The sequence below is a fragment of the Mandrillus leucophaeus genome, unplaced genomic scaffold, assembly GCF_000951045.1.
Source record: "Mandrillus leucophaeus isolate KB7577 unplaced genomic scaffold, Mleu.le_1.0 Scaffold105, whole genome shotgun sequence".
In the NCBI taxonomy this organism is placed as follows: domain Eukaryota; kingdom Metazoa; phylum Chordata; class Mammalia; order Primates; family Cercopithecidae; genus Mandrillus; species Mandrillus leucophaeus.
In genome coordinates, this window is record NW_012098654.1 from 2322340 (window position 1) to 2338654 (window position 16315).

Sequence of the window (16315 nt, forward strand, 5' to 3'; positions counted from 1 at the left end):
CAGAAGGCCCACCCAGCAGCCCTGCTCAGCCTGGAGCACAGCCAGCTGGCGTGGCAGCCAAGCCGGGTCTGCCTATCACAGCGCAGGGCTGTGTGCAGCTGATGAGGTCCCCGGCCCAGCGGGGGTGGCGGGGAGGGCACTGTGGCATTAAACAGTGCACTCATCACCTGCTGCCAGAATGGGACTTGCCTGGCCTATAAATAGATGCCACTTCCTGTACCTGGTTCTCGCCTGGCTAAGGACCAGGACAGGGCTGCTCAGGTCTGCTCTCAGTTATCTGACCCCTCCACAGAAAAAGAGGGGCTGGCCTTTGTGTGTCCCCGGGGCTGGAGTCCGCCACACTTGGGTCCATCCCGAATCAGCCAGAAACCATCCGTGTGGCTCGAACTCAGTGCCTGACCTCTCTGGGCCTCAGTTTCTACAGCTCTGAGAACTGCCTGCCAGTGGGGCGAGAGCAGTGAGTGACAGGAGGTGTGTGAAGCACCTGGCCCAGGTGCTTCATTCCTGAAGAGTTCCCATTAATGAGGCCTTCGCTCTTCCTTTCCCAAAGAGGAGTTCGGAGAGGGTACCAGGGCAATTTGGGTCTCCACAGGCAGTTCTGCTGGTCCTGGGGCGTTTCCGGGTCCCCAGAGATGGCAGGTAGAGTCTCTGCCTAGGCTACTCACCCTCCTAGTCATTCAGGCTCATTCTGTTAGCCACAATGTGTCTTGGACCGAGGGAACAGGAGCCACAAGGCTCAAGGCACACTGAGAGCTGAGACCCCTCCACAGGCGCCAGCATTGTGTCTTCAGCTAACTCCACAAAGGGGGTCTCCTTTGGAAATCTCTGCTTTGAGGCCCAAATTGAAACATGGTGCTCTGTAAAACAGCACTGGATGTATCCATTCCTTTCTTCATCTGCCAGACAACTTTTGAGTAGCCCCTGCTTGTTGTGCACAGAGTATGGGCTTGGAATGGAGCAAAGAATAAGACCCAGCTTCTCACCAGGGCCCTGACTGCAAAGGGCTCTCGGTCCAGGGAGGAGTGCAGCATGCAAATGAATCACTGCCCCGGGAGATGACGCTGGCTGCTTGGGGACCTCATCTCTGGGTCTCCCCAGAGGAATCTGAGGCTGAGCTTGAAGGATGAACACTTGGAAGTCAGAATCAAACTGGCCTCACCAAAAAGAGAGGCTCAGAGAGGCCTGTGAGCACAAGCCAGGAACGACACGGGAAGAGGGGGCACTGGCAACACAGACGGCCAATGCCTGCCAGTCTCCAGGGTCCCAGCCGGACACACCCACCCAAGCAAAACACATGAGGTGATTCTGCCCTGACCAAGAGCAGGGTCCTGCCCTGGCAGCTCCCACACTGTCACAGGCAGCAGGAGACACTCAGGCACAGAATGTGTCTTCTACAAGACTCAGGTGCTTCAGGGGCAGGAGGGAGCCCACCAAGTTAGGGCAGTGAGCTGAGGGCAGTGAGCACTGAGTGAGAGGAGGTGCTGGCGGAAAGAGGCAACTCAGGCTCGGAGAAGATAGGGGAATCCACCAAGAAGACTCTGCTGGCCAGAGAGCCCTAAAGAAGACAAAAGATGAAATGCAAAATGAGGGCCAGGCACAGTGGCTCACACCTGTAATCCCGGCATGCTGGGAGGCCGAGGCCGAGGGCAGATCACGTGAAGTCAGGAGTTCGAGACCAGCCTGAGCAACATGGTGAAAACCTGTCTCTACTAAAAATACAAAAATTAGCTGGGCATAGTGGCAGGCACCTGTAAGCTAGTAGGGAGGCTGAGGCAGGAGAATCGCCTGAACCTGGGAGGTGGAGGTTGCAGTAAGCCAAGATCACGCCACTGCACTCCAGCCTGGGAGACAGAGTAAGACTCTGTCTCAAAAAAAAACAAAAAGCAAACAAACAAAAACAACAAATGAGGTGAAGAATTGGGTTTCAAAACAATTCATTCAACAAATAGTTACTGAGCCACCATAACATCCCGGGCACTGACCTTGGCACTAGGCATGAAGATTAAGATGGAGCTAGTCCCAGCTCTCATGAGCTAATGTTCTACTGCAGGGAGACAGAAAACAAACAAGGAGAAAAAGAAATAACCAAGGTAACTGGTGAAAACTGTATCCCAACAGTAGAATATGGTAATAACGTCACCTGGGAAGGAGATTCCTTCTGGAACATGGATGAGCAGAGGCCTCTCGCAGGCTGGGACCTGGATGATGGGATGGAGCCAGTCATGGGAAGTGGGAGAAGCATCCTGGCCAGGCAGAGGGTAGGGGAAGTGCAAAGGCCCTGGGACAGAAAGAGGTTTGGCAACATGGAGAATCTAAAGCTCGAGAAAGGTGCTGGCTGCAGGATAGTGAGTGGGGTACAGGGAGCTGAACACAGTAAGACTGGAGATGATAGCAGGAACCAAAACAAATCGTGTCCATCTTTCTGCATCATAGGAAGGAGTTTGGTTTGATTTTACTTGCCATAGGAAGCTGTTAGCTTTAAGCAGGGGGTGGCTTGATCTAAATGGTGTCTTTAAAGATGATTCTGGGTGTGTGGGAAAGATGATTCTGGGTTGTAGGAAGAACAGACTCAGGGAGACCATAGGAAGAAGGCAGAGGGCTGATCTTTCCAAATGTAAGGAGAAGGACTCCCTTGGGCACCACACTCCCCCTGGTTTCCTCTAGCGGTGCTGGGCTGTGGCCCCCAGTGCTGGATTGTAGCCTCCCGACACCCTCCCAGCAGGAGCAGGTCTCAGGTGCTCTGATGCTGCCTTCAGCAGGACGCTAGTGGAGGAGTCTAGGCAATAAATGATGGTGGCGTGGACTACAGCATCTGCAGTGGAGATGGAGAGCAATGGATCTTGCCATTGCTGATGGCGCTTGCTGATGGACTGCATGAGGGGGGAAGGGAAGAGTGAGTCCAGGAAGCCTCCTGGGTGATGGACCTGCAGGAGCAGGGCTGCTGGGCTGGGACCCCAGAGACCACAGTAGGTCCCCTCTGCTCCGTCTCTCTGGGAAGGAAGAAATGCCTTGGAGTCTGCCACCATTCCGGTGTTGCTGCAGGTTGTGCACCTGCCAGAAGATAGTGGAAGAGCAGCAGCAGTTGAAGAGGCCACCCCCCCAGGCTGGGACACATTGTCCCAGAGAAGCCGTGAGCTCCCCAAGGCTGGCAGAGGAGGCTTCTAAGAGGAGCAGCTCTGAGCGGGCTCCGATGGGTGTGGGTGCTGGCCACCTGTCTCCCTGCTGGCAAGCCAGGCCAATCTCCAGGGCAGGCATGCGACCACAAGCTTGGAGACCCGCCCAGGGATGCCAGCAGAGCCATAGCAGGTTCTGGACTTGGCCGGGGCTCCCTGCCCAGGCACCTCAGAGGTCCTATGTGACCTCCACTGTGGAGTCCTTTGGTTCAGGCTGTGCCCTGGAGCTGAGGTTCCCAGACAGGGTGGAAAACACAGAGGAAAAACCCATGGGTCCCCTTGGACAGTGACTCCCAAAGGCCTTCCCTGGGGACAATGGCAAGATGGTTGCTGCCTTAGCACATCCACCCAGGATGGACAGCGGCCACCCATCAATAAGCTGGTTTTCCCATCGGGACTGGGATCTGCATCAGAGTCCTTGGAGGAAAGCTGGAGCTCTGCTTGTCCTAGGGAGTGGCTGACTTGGATGGCTTCCTTGAGTCTATAAGCTCCTGAAAACCAAGAGCCCAAACAGTAACGTGATCCCCGTGCGTGTCCTCCCTGGAAATCTGTACTGGGGAGGCCCTGGGTATCAGTATCTGGTATTCCAGAAAAGCAGGGCAGAGGGCACAGAACTTAGACATCTGCCAGGGACGAGGCCTGACAGGGCAGTGTGCACACCCACCATTGCCCACAGGCCACCTCTGTGGGCCACAGGCCAGCCCCCAAGATGCCAACATGAGCTGTGGAGAGGCAACCTCAACCCCAGAGCTGAAGCTGATCTCCGCCGCGGGCTGGCTTCCTCTTACTCTCAGTGAGGACATACCTCGTTTATTCCACAAATACGGTTATTTGTTAAGCCCTGTGTTGGGGCCACAGCAGTTAACGAGACCCACTAGGGCCCTGCCTTCCAGGGCTTACTGTCGGACATTGGAGGGAGGTACAACGTTCACGCCAGCATCCCCAGCTCAGCACCCACTGGGGCTGAGCTGGGGCCAGGGTAACAGAGGCACAGCTGAAGCTCCTTCATCGGGGAAGCAGAAGAACTTCTAAAAATACAGGGGCTGACTTGTTCATTGAGTCAGGACAAGCTTATAGGAATAGTTGAAACAAAATAAGCACAAATCAGTCCGAAGCAGATGCTGTACCTGAGCCCCATCCAGGAAGAATGGGACAAGGGGGGACGTCAGCCAGCCATGAGGCAGGGTTGGGGGCCATTCACTCATTCACTCGTTCAGCCAGTCTGTACTGAGCACCCAGCCGCTGCCCTCACTCGGAGGACAAAGCAAAGGGGCAGTTACAATACCTGGGAGTGGTCACAGGACAGCTGGCTGAGTCTGGGTGAACCGAGAAGGTTCCTAGAAGCAGCATTGTGTTTGGGCCTCGAATGAGCAGGCATAGGCTGTCAGTAAGGAGAGCTGGACATTAACCAATGAAGGGTAGTGGGGAGGGGACATTCCAGGCCCTGTGTGGTTCACCAGGCTGTAGGTACCCACCCATCCCTTGACTTGGTCTTTTTCTCTCGCTTTCAGCCCATGACACTGGTCTTGTGACCCTACAAGTTGCCTTCAACAACCAGATCATCTCCAACTCGGTGGTGTTTGAGTACAAAGCCCGGGCTCTGCCCACGCTCCCTTCCTCCCAGCACGACTGGCTGTCCTTGGATGGTAAGAACAGTGCTTGGGTCGTCTTGCCAGGCACCAAGGGAGAGGGATGCTTGGGGACTCCATGCACAAGGTGTGAAAGAAGAGTAAGCACCCAGAAAGGGGCAGGAAGCGGTGCCAATGTGAGCGAAGGAAGGTCAGCTGGGTTTCTACCGCCAGGCTGAGTGCCTAAGCTGTCAGCCATTTGTGTCTGGACACTGGCTGGCCCCACCCTCAATCTCGGTCTCTCCTTAGGACAGACTGAAAAGTATGTGAGTGCGGGTCTGTGGCTGGCACACTCACAGCCTGCTGGGCTGTCTGAGTGGCCAAGCAAGCCCAGGGGAGCTAAGAGGTTCCTCTGGCGAAGGACCCCAGGCAGCAAGGTCCAAGCACCAGCTGTGCCCCTCCAGGGCTGTTTCCATGGGCTCCTGGAAGCAAAAAGGGTTCCCAGAGGCCATCGCCAAGCCCCAAGCCTCTCGAGGAAGAGGATGGGGAGGCAGCTCAGGCCTGGGCTTCTTTCGGATTTGGGAGCTTGCTTCTGTCTTTTGGGGCTAACCAGGCAAACCTTCTCCTGGAAGCCCTCAAATACCCTCAACTCCAGCTTCTTGGCTGATTTTAATTCCACCTCTGCCCTGTATGGCCTCTGTGGCAAGCCCAGGATCGTGACTGTGGCAGAGGGTAGAGTGTCAGGGACCCCAGTGGGCTTCAAGGGAGCAGGCAGGACCTGGTGGTCAAGGACAGGCAGGGACTCCAAGAGCTGCCAGCCTTGTCTATGGGGGTCAGTGAGTGTTGGTGGTTCCCCTTGGGGTACCAGGGGCTCTGCAGAGAAGAGCTGCCAAAGGTAGGCTGGGAATGCCAGGGTCAGAGGCCGCCCTTTCCCACCTGGGCACACATCAGGAGGCCCAGAGCTGGCCAAGGCCTGGGGAGCTGAGCCCGGTGCACTGGGGATGCACTAGGAGGGATGCCTGTCCATAACCTCAGTATCAGGGCAGCCGGGATAGATGACAGTCCATGGGGTACCTTGCTAGAGACCTGGCCAGCCCAGGACATTGAGGTCTGGGCTAAGCTGAGCCTGGGCCCCCTGCAGGGGTGGGTTCTTTAAGCAACACCCCCCCATACACACACCCCCACACACCCACAGCTGGCCTTTTGGGTCTCACCTCTTAGACTACCCCTTGCTGTTGGCTGCTGGAAGATTTCTGGGCTTGGGTACATAGTTCATTTCCTGAACCACCCAGCGTGTAAACCTCAGCCTTATCCTAGCCCCTGCCCCAGCCGAGACAGGGTGCCAACAGCTGCCTTGGCTGGTGAACCCTCAGGAGACATTCCCCAGGACAGCTTTTGAGTCTGCAGGCTCTGCACCCTAGCATGGGCTGCCCTGGGGCACCAAGCTGCCCTTGGCATCTTCCCTGGCCGAGGCTGGAGCCAGGTAGAGCTCTGATGATGACCCGCAGATGTAACCAAGAAGAGCAGGGTGACCAGGGGCTCCTGTTTAGGAAATCCGGTTTCAGTTTTGCAGAACAAATGGGGAATGAAGTTGGGAACTCTGCAGAACCCTGGCTCTCCCTGAATGACCTGGCTGGCCTCACTAGAATGAACCCAAGGATGCTGGGACCAGTGTAGGACCCCGCCTGGCAGATGGAGCCTTTTCAGAGAGCAAAGTCACAGTCAGGCAGTGCCCCAGAGCTCAGGACACATCTGCAGGCCCCCTGGAAGCACAGAGAGCCAGCCACACCCCGGAGGCTAGGGCATGGGAGGATGTCGCCATAGAGACCGTGGGGAGGGGGGCCACCCAGCTACTTCATGACAGACCAGGACTTCGGCCACCCCAGGCCCCTCCGGATTGGCCTGGTGCCAAGCTGGGCACCTGCTCCCTAGCTGCCCCCTCTCCCCAGAACTTTGAGCTCTGAACTCTGTGGGCCTCCAAGAATAAGCACCCCTACCCCTGCAGGATACACAGGAGGGCGACAGGAATTAGGGTGACGATGGCATCAAGGCCTGGGCGTCCAGCAGCATCGGCTCTGTTACCACCAGCCAGGGCACAGCTAGGGGAACAGTAGCTCCGCAGCTTGGACCCCCAGCTCAGAGCGCCCTGCTGAACCAGAGGGGCCAGCCTGGGGTCCACCGCGGCTCAGGGGCCCTGCAGAGAGCAGAGCAGGACCCTGAAGGACGCTTTCCTTTTGTCTGGGCCAGTTGTCCTTTCAAGGAGTGGGAGTGGAAGGGAGGCGGGGACAGAGGAACTGCCAGACCCCACCTGGCTGGGGAGAAGCGGGGCTTCCCTAGCTATTCTTTTTCCGCCGAAATGGATACAAGGCACTCACCCACCCAAGGGCCCAGGCTTCCCAGCCTTTCACCAGCTTGATAAATACTAAGGGGAGGGGGGAGGGGAAGCAGTGCCGCAGCCGCAGCGCAAAGGGGGCCGTTGGAACAGCTACCCGGGAGCGCGGGGGTCCCGGGCCTCTGGCCAGCCACAGGGCCTGGCCGTGAACTTTGCGTCCAGGCCGATGCTGCAGTGGCCGGGCGGTGGTGAGCCTTGCGTCCCCGCCTGTCTCTCCCGTCCCCTCCCCTCGGTCTCCGCAGTTTCTCGGCTCAGCCCCTCCCGCCCCCGTGGGCGCTGGGCCAATTCTCCCTCCGCGCCGGCCGGGCGGTGGAGACGGGTGCGCCGCGGCAAGGGGAGGAGGGCTGGGGAAGAGGTGGGCGCCAGGGGACTGCAGCGGGGAGCAAACTGGGGCACGGCTGCCGGCGGCGCGCGTGCACACACTCTCGCCTACGCGCGCGCCCGCCCGCCCGCCGACGCGCAGCCGCAATGCGGGGCCCTTCGCGGAACTGCTGGCGGCGCCGCGCCCTGCAGGGTCCAGGGCGCCCGCAGGGACTGCGAAGACAGCGGGACTAGGAAGGCCTGAGCCCGGCCATCCGCCTCCGAGTGCGCCGCAGCGTGCGGCGGGGACCGCGGGCCTTCGGTCCTGGGCGGCGAGCCCTGGCTCCCTCCTTCCGTGGCCTCCGCTGCGTGTGGGGAGCGCCCTTTGTCCCCTCCGCCATGCCCGGGGGGAAATGTTTGGGGAAGAGACTGTCGGCCCTCATTTGATCTAAAACACGGATTTGTTTGCTTGGCTAAAGGCCGGGTGGGGGGCGTGGGTCCGGGCCGCAGCGAACTCGCGCGCGCGCGAAGCAGCAGCAGCAGCTGCGGAGAAGTCTTTGTCCCCGCGGTGCAGCCTTTGTCCCCTTGGAGTAGCTTTTGTTTGCGCAGCCCCGCCCTGCGGAGAGTGATCGTCCCCACGTTGAGGCCGCGGGGCAGGGACCCGACGTCCCCAAAATCTCAGCTGGGGCGCAGCCATCCTGGGAGAGACCGGGCGTGGAGGTGGCGGAAGATGGGAGGAGGAATCGCAGCCTCTGGATCCCGGAGCTGCAGCGCCTCCCCCAGACCTAGGGGGTCTTCCCCTCCCTTTCCCTGCGCCCCACTGTGAGCTCCAGGGTCAAAGGCCCTGTCTGCCGGACCCCCATCACGTAGCCCAGGGCTGGCACGTGGTGGGCTACAGTACATATTTGTGATATGAATGCAGGCAGGCGTGAATGAGTGAGTGCAGGAGGGACTGTCAAAAAGCTGAATCCAGCTAGTGGTAAGGAAGGCTTCACAGAGGAAGCGAACCCCCTGGTGAGACCTGAAGCCTGACCAAGGTTAGCCCAGGAAGAGGGGGCATCAAGGGTGGCAGGAGAGGGAAAGGGCGACTGCCTTTAGGCCAGGGTCTTTGGGAACTACCGTTTTCACCGTTTCTCCTCCACCCACAAAGGTCCGGATTCAGAACAAATTTCCTCTGGCCTGACCTAACCCCAGGCCATTTGCACAGGACCCCAGGGAGGTCTGAGCAGGCCAGCTCTTCATACAGAGATGCAAGGGGGACCTCTTCCAGGCTAAAGACAGGCAGGCAATGGGGTTTACCCTGAAGACCCACTGGGGAGGATCCCTGGGAAATATCACTTTTGCCTGTGATAGGTCCTGTGGATACAACAGCCAGGGCCGAGCTGAACTTCAAGAGGATGCTGTCTGTGTAGACTAGCCTTGCCTGTGCCTGTGTTTGCAAAGAGAATAAACCCAGGCAGTTCAACACTGCAGCCTTGGAGCTGAGGGGGTGGGGCGGGCCCTCTTCTGGCCAAGGACACGGGGACACCTTGAAGTGACCTGAGTCCCTAGAAGAGAAGGTGAGCGGAACTTTTGTGTGCCTGACTCTTTCTTGTCTTACAGCATCTGATCCTCCTTAAGGCCAAGTTGAGAAGATTTAGGGTCCCCTGTCCCCACCCCCACCTGCTGGCCCTTCTTGGAACCCCACTAAGCCGCTTAGACTTAGACTCTATTTTCAATGCTTCTCAGGCAACTGAGCCTCCTGCCTGGATGAGAGGATTGGAGTGAGACCTGTGTGCAGCTCCCCTGGGCTTGGCTGCTCTCCTGGGCTTCCTCTGGTCTCCTGGGCAGGCCCTCTTCTGGACTCAGGGGTGAGGGGGCGCCGTGTCATCTCAGGCAGAGTGGGGAGCATGGACTAAGAGCTCAAACTTTATTATCCAGGTGCCTGCTTCCTGGGCAAGCCTCAGTGTAAGGTGGGTGAGCCCAGGCAGCTTGCCCCTGCAGCTCGCCAGGGACAGAGGGGGTTATCCTGTGACTTCTGGGGCAGCCTGGCCCTGGGGTAGGTGTCTGGGAAGACTGAGAGCCTCGCTCCTGTCTAAAGAAGTGAAGAGAAGGAAAGGCCTCTCGATTTGGCCTTCTGATCCGACCAAGCTCTCTATGCTACCAGATGGAAGATGTGTCTCTGGGGCGGCCCCCAGCTCTGCCCCGACTTCGGAGCTGCCACTTTAGGTGTGAGAGGGCCTGTTCCTGGCATGTGGCTGTGGTCCTGCTGGCCGTTCCTTGTGGGCTGATTCTAGCACCAGCCTCCACCCACCAGAGCTGGGAGACCGCACACTGCCCCAGAGTCCAGGGGTACATTCCAGGGTAAGTGGGAAAGGCCATTCCGGCTAGGACACTGGCCCCGGGAGGCCTCTGGCTTCTTCCTCCAATGGTGACACTCCAGGGCTTTCTGCTGTGTGGGCCTGGGCTGGCCCCTCCTAGGCTGGCTCCCTCCCTCAGATCCACCCAGCCCACCTCCCAGTAACCCTCAGCTGGCCCATGAACATGTTACGTGACGTGGGATGCTGTGAAAGAATGTACACAGAGTTGGCCGGGTGCGGTGGCTCACACCTGTAATCCCAGCACTTTGAGAGGCCAAGGCAGGAGGATCATAAGGTCAGGAGATCAAGACCATCCTGGCTAACATGGTGAAACCCCATCTCTACTAAAAATACAAAAACAAAATTAGCTGGGTGTGGTGGTGGGTGCCTGTAGTCCCAGCTACTCGGGAGGCTGAGGCGGGAGAATGGCTTGAACCCAGGAGGTGGAGCTTGCAGTGAGCCAAGATCGTGCCTCTGCACTCCAGCTTGGGTGACAGAGCGAGACTCTGTCTCAAAAAAAAAAAAAAAAAGAACGTACAATGTACACTGAGGACACATTCCAAAGGCATCACTTGTCCCAGATGATGGAAGACGGAGGAGCAAAAATTACTTCCTTGCTAAATAATGTAAAATGCCATTGCTTTGCTAAAACCAATACAGTTTGTATTGTGGAGCAGAATACAAAATTCACAAGAAATTTTCAGATAAGACAGCATGGGTGAATGATCTTGACTTCAAAGAGCTACTTTGAATTACGCCCATAGTGAAAGACCGGTAGCCACAGCTTACCCTCTCCTGCCTCCAAGAGCTCTTTGGGGGAGCTGGAGAAGCACTGACCCAGGGGTCACCCGAAGGAAGAAAGGACCCCCGCCCCGCCGAGAGCTTTCTGGCATCCACCTGGAGTGGGGACTGGGGCCAACACAAGCTGGTTAGCGCATGGGCCTCTGGGTGCTTCTGTGCACAGCAGTGACAGGTGGCAGGAGCAGCTGGCATGAGCCGGTCTTGCACTCGGGACCTGAGGCTGAGTGGCAGGAGTCACATCCTCTCCAAGCCCAGCCAGTGCCATGCTTCAAAGCACAGGGCCCTCCTCGTAACCCGTCTCTCACTCTCTGTGGGGTCTGCTTCGTGACACATTGCGGTGGGCGTCTGTCTGCTTGGGTGCGTGTGCTCCCCAGGTGTGCTTTCCTCAGCACCGCGGCGGGTGGGAGACGCATCAGCATACAGTTTGGGGAGCATCGTAGCCATTGGGGCTCCTCAGCAGCCAGCTGTGCTCCTCAGCCAGGACCAAGAGGCCTGGTCCTCAGATCCTCCTGGGACAGTGACGTCCTGCCATTTGCAGCTGGGGCCACACCAAGCAGACCTGAGTGGAGCTCCTCTGTGTGGCAAGGAGTGGGTCACCTTGGAGCTGGGCCCCACCCGGCCTCCTTGGAGCAGCGACACATGGCACCCTGCGGAGAAATGGCCCTTAGGAGGAAGCTCACCTCTCCGAAAAGGCCGAGGGGCAGCCTTTGCCACCCTGTCGTGATTGTTGGGGCGGGAAGCAAAGTCACCTCCATGGAGGAAGCCCCAGGACTCGGGCAGATGCAGGCTTGTCTCCCAGGATTGGCTTCCCGGCCACCTGCAGGCCAGGTGCTCCTTCCAGAGCGTGCATGACAGTGGCGGCTTAGACCCTCCGGGGGTCAAGATCAGCCAGCTTTTCCTGTGACTGCCGGACAAATGCCCACCAGCTGGGTGGCTTCACACAGAGATACGCTCTCACAGCTGCGGAAACTGGAAGCCTGAGCTCAAGGTCCTGGAGCGCTGAGCCCCCTCTGAAGGTGCTAGGGAGGGACCCTCTCTGGTCACTTGCAGCTCTGGTGGCTGTTGATCGTCGTTGTGGATCCGTGGCTAGTGGCAACGGAACCCCAGTCTCTGCCCCCACTGTCCTCCCTATGTGTGTGTCTGTGTCCCTACTTTCTTTTAAGGACACCAGTCATTGGATTAAGGCCAACCCCATCCGGTGTGAACCCGTCTTAATGAATTACTAATTACTTTTGTAATTTACTAATTACAAAGACTCTATTTCCAAAAGAAGTCCCATTCTGAGGTTCCCTGTAGACAGGAGCATTTGAGGAACACTGTTCAATGCGGGACTCCGTCTCTTGTGGGCTTGTCCCCAGGACGTGGTCCTGGGCATGATCCCGGCTGTGAGGCCTCACTGAAGGACAAAACTGACCCCAGAAAACACCAGAAGCCTCCGGAGGGCTTGTTGTGTGCAGGGTTCTGTCCTGGGTGTCGTGAGAGGTGCCGTAAAGAGGCAGCACAGCTTAGGCTCCAGGGGCTCCGCAGTGTGGGGGAGTTTGCAGGCACCGTCTTGCGGTAATAGGTGGCATGTTTTAAGGAGTTCGCAGACACCGTCCTGCGGTCACGGGTGGTGTGTTTTAAGGAGTTCGCAGGCACCGTCCTGCGGTCACGGGTGGCGTGTTTTAAGGAGTTCGCAGGCACCGTCCTGCGGTCACGGGTGGCGTGTTTTAAGGAGTTCGCAGGCACCGTCCTGCAATCACCGGTGGCGTGTTCTCGCTCTGTCGCCCAGGCTGGAGTGCAGTGCCGCAATCTCGGCTCACTGCAAGCTCTGCCTACCGGGTTCACGCCATTCTCCTGCCTCAGCCTCCCGAGTAGCTGGGACTACAGGTAGCCGCCACCATGCCCGGCTAATTTTTTTGTATTTTTAGTAGAGACGGGGTTTCACCTTGTTAGTCAGGATGGTCTTGATCTCCTGACCTCATGATCTGCCCACCTCGGCCTCCCAAAGTGCTGGGATTACAGGCGTGAGCCACCATGTCCAGCCAATGGTGTGTTTTAAGGAGTTTGCAGGCACCGTCCTACAGTCACAGGTGGCGTGTTTTAAGGAGCATCACAGGAAGTGCAGTTCGTTCAGTGTTTATTGAGCATTTACTATATACACAGCAGTATATTTGGGGAAGGATGCAGATACAGGAAAGATCAGTTCCTGGCTTGGAGGAGCTGCTCGCAGGACACCCTCCTGTTGGGATGCTCGGGGATGGCCATGCCGTGGGGCAGCAGGATAGAGCAGCCTCCCACAGCCACCCACCATGAACACGCTGACCAACTTGGCTCCTGCCAAGGCCACAGCACGTCCCTGTGGACCCCAAGGCCTGATTGTCTTCATTCGACTTAAGGGCTCCAAGCCCCTGTGTCCCCACTGATGGCCTTCTCCCCAGGAGAAGCCCTCTGGCTCTGTGCGAGAGCAGTGCAGTTCTGCCCCTCCCTCCCACTCCCCTGCTTGCTGCTTCCCAGTCTCCAAGCTTCTCCTTCCAAAATGCTCTGTCATGTCCACATGGCCAGCTCTCTCCTGACTACTCTCTTCTCCCTGCCCACGCTCCCTGAGGGCTTCTTCCCAGCCAGGGCTCTCTCTCCCACCTACTGGGGTGCAGGGATGGCTGCCCCTCTGTTTCTCTTCTTGGATCCAGGCCATCCATCTATCAGCCTACAGGGCAGCTTGACCCACGTTTCTCTTGGGCAAGCCGGTAGGTCCCAGACAGGACAAATGGCCGTTCTTTGTTTTCCCCAAGCTACCTCTCTGATAACATTCCTGGCCCCTGTGGATAATCCCACCCAAAAACCCAGGAGTCACCCCTTGCTCCCTCCCTCCCCGACATCCCAACACTAGCCTAGCATGTTTCTCTCCTTTATTTCTCTCACATTCTCTACTGCTCGCCATCCTCTCTGCCACCACCTTAATTCAGCCCAAACTAATCAATTGTGCATGTCCTAACCAGTCTTCCCACCTCCTTCCACCGGGCTGCCTGGTCTTCCATCACCTGGTCAATATGGATGTGGCATCTGCTGGGTGCCAGGCACTGTTCTGGGCTCTGGGGAATCCTTATTCTCCTGTAGTTTATATTCTAGTGGGGGAAGAAAGACAGCACACAAGTTGCAAAGGAAACTGTCAGACGGTGATAGGTGCTGGGCAGGGAACCTCCCCTGGATGGTCTGGGAGAGGGAACCAAGGTGGCTGCTTCATAGGTTGGGGGAGGTCAGAGGAGGCCTATATGAGAAGGTGATATTGAAGCTGGGGTATGAATGACAGGCAGGGGCCAGCCACAGTAAGACCATGGGAGGAACATTCCAGGCCAGGGAATTAGGAGCAAAGCCCCCAGGGAGAGGGCAAGCCTGGCATGTTGGGGGAGTTGAGGAGTGTGCTGCAGCCAGAATAGAGGAAGCGGAGGTGGGGGGGATTGCAGGGATGGGAGAGGGCCAGGGGGTCAGCAGAGGCCATATGGGACACATCACCCAGAGTAGGGGGCTGGGCTTTTATTCTGAGGTCAGTGGGGAACCATGGGAGGGGCGCTGCCACACACAGGTGTATGTTTGCAAGAACGCCGCAGCTGCCATCTGGAGAATGAATTGTGTCTCCACTGGCACAGAGACGTCTCCAGGGCTCTGGCGTCGGTTTGGGCAAGAGGTGAGGGTGGCTCTGACAAGGCTGGAACAACGACTCCTGAGGGACAGGGCGGGTCTGGGTTTGTCTGGAAGTGAAGTCAAGGGTTCTGCTGATGATTTGAATATGAAGAACAGGAGAGGATGATGAGTAATAACGCCTAGATTTGGGGCTCCAACCACTGGAGGGACAGCAAACCATTTCCTGAGATGAAGAAGTTTGAAGCAGCAGCAAACCCGAGGGGATAGGAGAATGTAGTGTTCGGTTTTGGTCACGTTACATCCGACAACCTCATTAGAGACGGCGGGTTCACAGTGGGGTCTGAAAGTCTGGAGGCCAATGAGAGATCCAGAATGGAGACGATGTTTAGGAGTCCTCTGCGTGCAGATGGCGTTTAGCAACCTAGCTCTGTGAAAGGGCACAGATGAAGCAGAGGAGAGGCTGCAGGATCAAGCGCAATCTCCTCTGGTATGTGGACACCAAGCAGACGAGGAGCTGGCCGAGGGGGTGAGGAGGACAGCCAGTGTGACGGAGAGAAAACCAGCAGGATGTGACCCGTGGAAGCTAAGAAACGAAGGTGTTTCAAAAAAAGGACATGGTCGGGCAGGTCAGATGCCAAGCGGGGAGCTGGGTAAGAGCCCTCCAAGCAGGGAGAGGTGGGTCGGAAGGTCCTGAGGCAAGAGGGAGCTCCATGGATTTGCAGAACTCTGAGAAATGGCTGGAAATTCCAGGTGAGACGGCACCATACCTGTCTCTGAGCTCAGAGCCACAGCCTTCCGCAGTCTGGGGCCAGATGAGAAAGGACAGGAGTCTCTCAGACTCTTGCCTGGCCCAGGAGATCGTGTGCCTCCCACTGCCCCATCCACTGCTCATTCAGCAGAAGGAAAGGCCCCGTCCCCTGCTTTTCCCACCTCGCACCTCTGGTGTTGGTCTCGCCAACCTTTTGACAGGTCCATGGGCCCCAGGAGATGTTCCTGGGCTCGTGGAGATGTCCCACATCTGCTCTGAGTCCCAGAGACAGATTCCTTCTTCATGGCTCCCTGCTGGGGAGCAGGGGCTCCAGGCGAGCCCCAAAGCAGGAACAAACTGTGATTCACCCCCAAACACTGTGTTGATATCAGACCTGGTAGAGACAGCTCCCGGGCCCTGACCACTGATTGTTGCTGGGTGCAAGAATCGTGCAGCTTCACCGGAAGCCTGCCTGGCAGGCCTGCTCGGGCAATTATGCCCCAGCTCTAAATCAGTTACATCGGACTCTCATTATTCCTTTTTTTTTTTTTTTTGGCAGAGTCTTGCTGTGTCAGGCTAGAGTGTAGTGGCTCCATCTCAGCTTATTGCAGCCTCTGCCTCCTGGGTTCAAGTGATTCTCCTGCCTCAGCCTCCCAAGTAGCTGGGATTACAGGTTTGCACCACTACACCCAGCTAATTTTTGTATTTTTAGTAGAGACAGAGTTTTGCCATGTTGGCCAGGCTGATCTCAAACTCCTGACCTCAAGTGATCCACCCGCCTTGGCCTCCCAAAGTGCTGGGATTACAGGCATGAGCCACCGCGCCCGGCCGGACTCCCATTATTCTACCACAGCATTCGGATATGGGTCAGCTGTTCCCCTAAAAGCATAGCCTTGAAGAAAGGCCTCTTGGCAAAGCTGGGACCACAGAGAGACCAGTCAGGGGATCTGGCTGGTCCAGGCCGGTGGTGGGCTGATGTCTTTAGCCTTTCCTGGGACTGGGCTCCCAGAATCCATCTCCCTGGAAACCAAGGGAGGTGCCAGTTTGTGTATGCAGCTGCCGGGAGAAGTGGTCCTGAGACCCAGAACACCCGCTGTGGAGGAGACACAAGTGCTGATTGCACTGCCTAGTGCAGCCTCTGTGGGGATGCAAGTTTCTAGTGGTCCTGAGCAAGGTGAGAGGACACCCTTCCCATCCAGTCCGATGCTCAGCCTCTAACTGGGGCCAAGGACAAAGATCTGTCCCTTCAGAAGCTCCTAAAAATACACATATCTCCGACCCTTCTGAGCAGCCCAGCAACCTTGTCCCCCACATCTGTGACACTAGGACATTCAAAATAGTCTTTGATGGGCTGAAGACCGGCTCCCTCCCCG

At 57.4% G+C, this 16315-nt stretch overlaps 1 protein-coding gene across 1 annotated transcript in view; it reads left to right on the top strand.

Annotated features, from left to right (window-relative positions):
- The window catches only part of CAMTA1 (calmodulin binding transcription activator 1), a 1080371-nt gene that overhangs the window by 975807 nt on the left and 88249 nt on the right, over positions 1 to 16315 (top strand). The window contains exon 13 of the mRNA XM_011981621.1: positions 4685 to 4819. Coding sequence (XP_011837011.1) covers positions 4685 to 4819 — 135 coding nt within the window. The remainder of the gene's footprint in view (positions 1 to 4684; positions 4820 to 16315) is intronic.